This window comes from Loa loa (assembly GCF_000183805.2).
Source record: "Loa loa unplaced genomic scaffold supercont3.139, whole genome shotgun sequence".
NCBI classification, from domain to species: domain Eukaryota; kingdom Metazoa; phylum Nematoda; class Chromadorea; order Rhabditida; family Onchocercidae; genus Loa; species Loa loa.
This window is the reverse complement of record NW_018108319.1, coordinates 156145-164000: the sequence shown is the minus strand read 5'-3', so window position 1 is coordinate 164000 and position 7856 is coordinate 156145. Positions and strand designations below refer to the sequence as shown.

The 7856-nt window shown below is 34.9% G+C and overlaps 4 protein-coding genes across 5 annotated transcripts; 1 reads left to right on the top strand and 3 right to left on the bottom strand.

Annotated features, from left to right (window-relative positions):
• Positions 1 to 207: 207 nt before the first annotated feature.
• Positions 208 to 1213, bottom strand: LOAG_10471. 2 transcript variants are annotated; one of them, XM_020448171.1, is made up of 2 exons: positions 1180 to 1213; positions 208 to 958 (listed from the first exon to the last, which is right to left on the bottom strand). In XM_020448171.1, exon 2 carries the CDS (start codon positions 948 to 950, stop codon positions 570 to 572), a length of 381 nt encoding a protein of 126 aa, XP_020305800.1. In that variant the 5' UTR covers positions 951 to 958; positions 1180 to 1213; the 3' UTR covers positions 208 to 569. The 2 variants fall into 2 exon arrangements, with proteins under 2 accessions (XP_020305800.1, XP_003146043.1); XM_003145995.2 differs by having other exon boundaries at positions 208 to 1213.
• Positions 1214 to 1385: 172 nt separating this feature from the next.
• LOAG_17856 (hypothetical protein) lies at positions 1386 to 1680 on the bottom strand. The gene has a single exon (XM_020450519.1). It carries the CDS (start codon positions 1581 to 1583, stop codon positions 1407 to 1409), a length of 177 nt encoding a protein of 58 aa, XP_020305799.1. The 5' UTR covers positions 1584 to 1680; the 3' UTR covers positions 1386 to 1406.
• Positions 1681 to 1752: 72 nt separating this feature from the next.
• Positions 1753 to 2658, top strand: LOAG_10470 (hypothetical protein). The gene is made up of 2 exons (XM_003145994.2): positions 1753 to 1941; positions 2114 to 2658. Exons 1-2 carry the CDS (start codon positions 1794 to 1796, stop codon positions 2332 to 2334), a joined length of 369 nt encoding a protein of 122 aa, XP_003146042.1. The 5' UTR covers positions 1753 to 1793; the 3' UTR covers positions 2335 to 2658.
• Positions 2659 to 3003: 345 nt separating this feature from the next.
• Positions 3004 to 4430, bottom strand: LOAG_10469 (hypothetical protein; the record flags this gene model as incomplete). Its single annotated transcript, XM_020448170.1, has 2 exons — positions 3004 to 3692; positions 4293 to 4430. 2 exons carry the CDS (start codon positions 4428 to 4430, stop codon positions 3336 to 3338), a joined length of 495 nt encoding a protein of 164 aa, XP_020301662.1. The 3' UTR covers positions 3004 to 3335.
• Between the last annotated feature and the right edge of the window lie 3426 nt (positions 4431 to 7856).

The following is a 7856-nucleotide window of genomic DNA, read 5'->3' as shown; positions in this document are numbered from 1 at the left end:
TTCAATAATCAATACAGCATGTGGAACCCTGAATGCTAGTGAATTTGTGGGGTCACGTAAGGTCACTCACTACGGTCATTCAGGACAGACTTTTCGACAGAATTATCACCATAATTATCGCTAATCTTTTACCTCTGTTTGTAATGACCTCTTATGGAATTAACATCAAAATATTTCGCGCAATGCTGGTGTGTGTGACTCATATGTCCGTCAATGTATATAAAATGTATTTATTAATGTAAACGCTGAATGATACACGAGATCAAATCTGTGCGGAAGTTTCCCATAATATATTATACGAGTATATACAGACATTGACAATGATATCGAACAATAAATTGCATAGGGTTTGAGAGTGATAAGAGGTAGAAGATAAAAGCACAAATGACTGCTTGTGTAATTGATAACCATTATGACTACAGCTTTACCTCATAAATAGAGTAAAACCTTTACGCATTATTCAGGGACAAACTAATTGCACCAACTCCTCTCTACACCACCAGGAAAAAGGGCAGAAATATGATCAATAATAGCCCATTATTACGGGAGAACAGCATTTCTTTGAACTCTTAAACTTTCTCAGCGGTTTTCTTCGGTAGCAGAACCGCTTGGATGTTCGGCAATACACCACCTTGCGCAATCGTTACACCAGCGAGCAACTTGTTCAATTCCTCATCATTACGCACAGCCAGTTGCAAATGTCTTGGATTGATTCGCGTCTTCTTATTATCACGCGCCGCATTCCCCGCCAATTCCAACACTTCCGCCGCCAAATACTCCAACACAGCAGCCAGATAAACCGGAGCACCAGCGCCAACACGTTCCGCGTAATTCCCCTTACGTAACAGGCGGTGAATTCGTCCTACCGGGAATTGCAAACCAGCACGCGACGAACGGCTTTTAGCCTTCCCAGAAGACTTCGCCTTACCACCTTTTCCACGTCCTGACATAATTCGATCTAAAAAAAAACCAAACAGTCCTTAATCTAGCTTCTGAACGAATTCACGCAGACCCACGACAGCCAGGCTTCCCCTGAAACTTTACAACAGCTGCTTAAGTCCCATACAAGTCATCATCACCCTCTCCCTCCCTAAGAAATGCTCAGAGAACCAAGAGCAACCCAGAGCTGAATCCCCAACCATTCACCCACAACACCCACCACCATTAAATACCGCCAACCTCACCAGCTCGACCAGATCGTACTGCCACAAACTAGCACGTCTGATTATACACAATCAAGCATTCTATATATATATTCGTCAGCGAGCGCACTCAACCTATCGGCCACGCCCACTCCCTATAATAAAGTGGGCGTGGCCTTGTGGTATGCAACGCTCGATAGTTCATATAAAAGGGAGTGCGAGTGAGTTGCTTATCGTTCAAATATTTTCGTGGAGGCGATAACTTCACCGGTGTGAAGTGCGCGGGGTGTTACCAACGCGGTACCGTAGGTTGGGAGGTATTTTTGCATTACGGTTGGGTGTTCGATGGTCTCGAATGGCTGTTGGATCGATCGGGGGTGCGGTGTGTGCGTACGTCGCTACGACGCTTTTTCGTTTGTTCCGTATTTGAGAAAATGTCATATATCGCAGATGAAAGTGTGGAGATATTCTCGTGATAGTGTTTAATGAAACAGTTTGTCTCAAGCAAATTCACAGAACTTGTATTAGGTCATGAGGTACGTATTGTTCGCTGGAATGTTCATGTCAAGAAAAGATATGGGTGGTTTTTTGATTTTGATAAAGGTTTCCCTTCAGGTCTCGTGTGTCGTAAATTAAAGGTTTGCTAGAACGATGCCACCAAAACCATCTGCTAAAGGAGCAAAGAAAGCTGCAAAGTCACAAAAAGTCCGCGGCAGTGATAAGAAACGGAAATCTCGACGTAAGGAGTCATACTCCGCATATATCTATCGTGTCCTAAAGCAGGTTCATCCCGATACAGGTACGATTTTGAGTTTTATTGAGATGTGAGGGAGGTACAGATTTTTTAACGAAGATGATGTTTTCGGGAGAGGTATGAATGTGTTGGGATGGGATTACAAGTGAACTTATAGGTCCAAATGTATTTAGACTTGTGTTTCATCCTAAACGCGTTTTTTTCTTTCTTTTTGTAGGTATTTCATCAAAAGCAATGTCGATTATGAATTCGTTTGTAAACGACGTTTTCGAGCGTATTGCCGCGGAAGCAAGTCGTTTGGCTCAGTATAACAAGCGTTCGACGATTTCATCACGTGAAATTCAAACTGCCGTGCGACTCATTCTGCCTGGTGAACTGGCAAAGCATGCTGTGTCCGAGGGGACCAAAGCTGTTACCAAATATACAAGTTCGAAGTAGTTGTGTGGACGTAATGTCCAGTGTCTGTGCAGTCTGAAACTTCCTGGAAGTGATCTCATGATAGGGACGAAGGGTTTTGCAGGGAGAAAAAGGCTTTGGGAATCCATTTGTTGAAAATAGTTTAATATTTTCAGTCTTTTTAATTCGGTCTTTGTTGTTATGATGCAGCGTATGATCGTATTTCAGAATCTTGCTACAAACTATTTAGTTAGGAATCTACTGACTGAGTGTTGACCAGGAAAGTTCGTCAGGATCATGTTGTTATGTTCTGCAATGTGGGATGTAATGTACTTTTGCTTTGAATAAAGTTAAATTGACTTGAGCTAGTTTGAGCTGAATATTTACACTGATGCGTGGACTAGGCATGGGTTCTCTTGGGATAATGTGAAATTCGAAGTCACATTTTATTACTAGTGTAAGAGCAATAAAATTTGACACTACATATCGGAGGTTATTCTGTCCCGTACCGTTGGCGAACAAAATTGTTCACTGAAGTAGAAGTGAGCTATATATGGGCATGCACGGAAGGAGTTTAGCAGGACATCATTTGTGTTAATATCGTTTGATCTACTATCTTAAATGGATAATGATGGCGGATAATAAATGGGTAGAATATGGTACAGCAATACATCAGCAATTGTTCTTATTCGCACTAGCTGATTATTAAGGCATCGATGTAAATACAACCTTATGCTGGCTGTGGCACTGTGCAGGAGTAACTGTCGAGCAGTATATCCATTGGGGGAATGTAGTGCGCTTCGGAGGATTTCGGAAAAACCTAGTTGAATTAGCAATTGTAGTGTATCGATATTCTAATCATTCAATAAGTGGTAAGTAAAATAGGATCATTCGAAAGAAAAGGTAAGCAACGCAACCAAAATGTTAATCATGCACTATCACCGGGGAGGGCGATAACACTGACTAGTAATCATAACGAACTGATAGCCTGGTGGTAATCGACAATTACCGGATGACATCTCTTCGATAGAACGAATTGATTATCAATAATATGGTGGTTGGTTGGTAGCCGCAACTCGACCGATTGTTTGATTGTGGGTTAATCGTACGGTGAATAAGTAATATGTAGGAGGATGTAGATGGTTTACACTGAGTGCATCCTGTGCTGATCGTTGAAATATTGTATTCACAAACTGATTCATCAGCTGCTGAGCTTGCATAACACTTGCCGGATCGAGCGATTTCAGTGCGCCAAAAATCTTTGCCGAATAGGATTTCGGTATCGTTGCATACGATGTACTTGAACCGGCAGTTCGATTCTTTCGATGTCGCTTCCTCGAAAATCGTATCTTCTTTCGTCGCGATTTTCGTCCCGTTTTCATATGCGGTAGACATCGGAACTATTGGAAAAAATTTTAAAACATATAACAGCAATTCATCATAATACACAATTTACAATTATTAATTTTAATCTCATTATTTCAAAATGGGTGATAATTGCTTGTTATCGTAATTTTCCTCTAAATACTAAATAACTAAATCAGAAGGAAATTAATAAATCACTATCATTTCATTCATTTCTGATTTCCAAAATCAATTTGAAATACAATATTTGAACAATTAATTAAATATTGAACGTGGATAAAGTGGATTAAATTGAAATTGTTACCTTAGCATATTTCAGATTTGATGTTTTATTTTTCCTGCTAAATGGTCACTTCTACTATTGACCAAAGGTCACACCCACTATTGATTGAACCTCTATCTCATTTCAGATTAAATATCTTCATAGGTAGTTCTCTCTTCTCTCTCTCTTTACTATAGGTAATATAGCTATAGGTCTTTATATAATACAGGTAATATAGTACTCACTCACTCACTCACTCACTCATCTCTCTCTCTCTCTCTCTCTCTCTCCTTCTTCCTCTTCTCTCTTTTTCCCCACTGACCTTTTGCCTAATCACCTCCCACTTAGGAAGAGTATAAAAACTTATCTTTACCTCATTTTTAAACAGAGTGTGGATACCATTCGTTGTTGCTACGTTGTTACTATTCCAACTTGATAATTGATACCGCAGGCATGATAAAATCTGGCCTATTCGCCCCGTCTGAAGTGTACAATTTACAGCACGTAGCATCAAATTTATATGGTATCATTAAAGTGCCTAAAATTTATCATTAAAAAAAAAACCCCAACGGCTCTTTCTTAGAGCCACAAATACAATGAATCATGCTTTTCTCTTTGTATCTATTAATATTTCTTCTATTTTTTATATGAACAAAATAACTTTTTATAAAAATAAAAACAAAAAAAAAAAAAGGAAAAAGCCAAGAAAATGGATTTTATCGTTCTCCAATTGTGTTGTTAACAATATCCGATCAATTGTCTCATATCATATGCTATCATGGGTATTATAAATTAAAATGAACAAAGAATTCAACATTTGTTTTTCTTTTTGCAAAAAATAAAAAACAAAAAACATGGGAAGAAAAGGTAATTAAATTTCTGTTTTCAAAAACATGCAGAGGTCAGATACTTACTTATAGGAAATGTCAGCATCTTCTTTGCATGATAAAGCAGATAATTTTTTTCGTGTCACCTATTTGTTGTAGAGGGAAAGTAAGTATACGGGAAAATAAAAACTGAGTGGACAGTATTAAAGATGCCACAATAATTTTAAAAATATCATGGGTTTTTTTGGGTTTTTTTTTTTTGTTTATCCATCGATCTATAACGTGAGGTTATACACTAGTTATGTAGCAACAAACGTACTTTAACTAATTTGAAGAACAATCCTGATTACCTAGGATTTTGTAATGGAAAATATGATTTGTTTGTTTTTTTTCTTGTCAATCAACAACGTGAGGTCAGATGACGTAAAGTTATGTAACCGTACATTAACTGATTTGGAAAATATCTCGGATCATTCGGGATTTTCCAGTGGAAAGTATGGTTTGATAATGTCAAAGTGACAAACAATGTATTTTAATGATGAAAGAAAAATAGCTGGGAAAATATATTATATGAGGGATTGTGTGAAAAAAAAAAATGCGAACGGGTAACCCAGTGAGAAAGGGACCGTATAGTGACAAAAATGACCAGCGGAATGTGGTAAGGAACTGTACCAATGCAGAGGATGGTGCGGCAAAACACAGTAGCGTAAAAATTTAATTGTAAATATTCGAAGTATTTCTATGAAATTGTTCTGTCCATCATAACAAAATGGTATCATTTTTCATTAACATTAATCAAGAAAAAAATTTCTTATGAAATATTTCCGGAATGGAACATTGGGATGCTTTACAATATTTGGCATAATTTTTGTCCGGCAAAAAAAATAATATTTGAAATCTATCTCTAATTCACTCTGTTAATTTTTGCATAAGCCAGGTAGTAGTAGTGATAACATTATCAATAGTAACCTTAGGGGTAACCTTATTAATAGTATTAGTAGTAATTAGTAGTAGTAACTTATTAGTAGTAACTTTATCAATAGTTTATCTTACTAATATTCTTAGCAATACTCTTATTAACTTTATCAATAATAACCTTATCAATTTAGTCAATAATCACCTTTCTCAATTTAATTTCAGTTTTTGTTTTTCATTTTTTTCATCCAAACAAAAATAGTTTATATAAAACAGAAATTAAAAGGGAGAAAAAAGCATTTGCACATATCCTTTCCCCCATATAAAAAAATAATAAGAATTGATTGCAAAGTAAAAACAGTAATTTAATAATTGAGAAGTTTGTTGATGTGATTAATTACAATTAATTGCAGGAAATTTTAATTATTCTATTTGATTGTAATTTAACTGTAATATTGCGGATATATTTCAACGCTTCTATGCAAATGTTTCAAATTTTTTTGGCATACAATGAAGGAGAAAGCATAAATAAATAAATAAACAAAATAAATAAACAAGTAAACAAATAAATAAATGAATAGATATATATACCTTTTCTTTGTGATAAATCAGATAATTCAAGTGAGATTTCTCATTTATATCTCGTTTATACGACAGAATTATACTTTACCTATCTGATCATTTAATGATTTATTTATTTTATAATTTATTTTCCAAAGGTAATTGAGTTCTTATTTACTGAGTAATTTTGACCAGCAATTGTTGAGTAATTTTGGTTTTAGTAATTTTAAATTTATTGAACAATTTTGATAAGTAATTGTTCCGCATAACATGGAGATTAATATATAAGCTTAAATTCTATTTTAATTTAGCTATATTACAAAAAATTGCCATCAAATCATACCATCATACTACTATTAATAAGGCTTTAGATATCGTAATTTATACAAGAAAAAAAAAAAAAAGAAAGAGCCTATAGTCATTAGGCTCGCCAAAAAAAAAAACTCACAATCTTCGAGGTATTTGGCTTTCTCAAAAAGCTGAAAAGTTTCTGAGCCATATATCATTTAAATATGACATTTGTCGTAATATTTTGATACTACAACTTCAGTTACTTATCATCTATTTTTGGACTTTTTTTTTTTCTTGGTGATTTTAAAATTGTAACATTATATTTAACTCTTCCCTTTTTATTTTTCGTGTCATTTAAAGATCAAAAAGATGAAGCAAATCAAATTTCAAAAAGAAAAAAAAATTTTAAATAATTTGCCAGATTTTTATCATAATTTTTCTCAATTTATTACATTCTATTTCGTACTATTTTTGGAACATATTTTTTCGGATTTTAACGAAATTTTTCTTTTCTTTTTTTTTTTTGGAAACAAATAAGAATTTGTTATGAATTTAAAAAAAATGCACATTATGCGAAATAAATAAGGATAAGGAGTTATTCCGACTCATGCATAACTTCTTTCCGGTAGGTAAAAATTTCAGTATCGAAATACTTACAGATATATAATCGATTAAGTATTAGCTAATAAAGCAGTAATTAATCTCAATTGATATCAAATATTAACCTTGTTCAGATTTCGAAAAAGTTAAGTTGAATTTTTCGACGAAATAAAATTTCGAAAAATTAAATTGATATAAAATTTAAGTTTTAAATTTAAAGATTGACACGAAAAAGCATTTCGGATTGGTGTGATAATTTTAAGATATCGTAAATTTTAACTCATTTTTTAATTTCGAGATTTCTCGAGAATTTTTTTCAAATTTCCCCTTATACTAATTTGTTGCTCACTTTCGTTTGTTATTTAGTAATAGATGTTTTTCCCCCCTCCTCCCTACTAATCCTTCATAGCATTTTATGTGTAGAATTGCTTGTAAACATACGGGGAATGGGGGACCTTCCCTGTTCAATAGAAGAGGGGACCATCACATCGAGAGATATTATCCGAGAAATACCGCCTTATCAGTTATTACATTTTCCCTCCCTCTTCCTCTCCTCTCTCTCTCCCTCTTTGGGGGGTAGGAGACATTGACAAGAGTGACAGTGGCTGTAAACAGATGTATCTATCTATTCAAGGATTCACAATGTCTTCACTTTGCTTCTCTACCGCTAACTGTTTTTTCCGGAATACTTTGTGGATATTATCCTTGCCGGGAAAAGAGAAAGAGAGAGAGAGAGAGAGAGG

Bases quoted from the DNA above. Each gene is read 5' to 3' on its own strand.
- LOAG_10471 (XM_003145995.2), bottom strand. From the start codon at position 950: ATGTCAGGACGTGGAAAAGGTGGTAAGGCGAAGTCTTCTGGGAAGGCT.
- LOAG_17856 (XM_020450519.1), bottom strand. From the start codon at position 1,583: ATGACATTTTCTCAAATACGGAACAAACGAAAAAGCGTCGTAGCGACG.
- LOAG_10470 (XM_003145994.2), top strand. From the start codon at position 1,794: ATGCCACCAAAACCATCTGCTAAAGGAGCAAAGAAAGCTGCAAAGTCA. The intron at 1,942-2,113 runs GTACGATTTTGA...TTCTTTTTGTAG, and splicing joins GCAGGTTCATCCCGATACAG to GTATTTCATCAAAAGCAATG.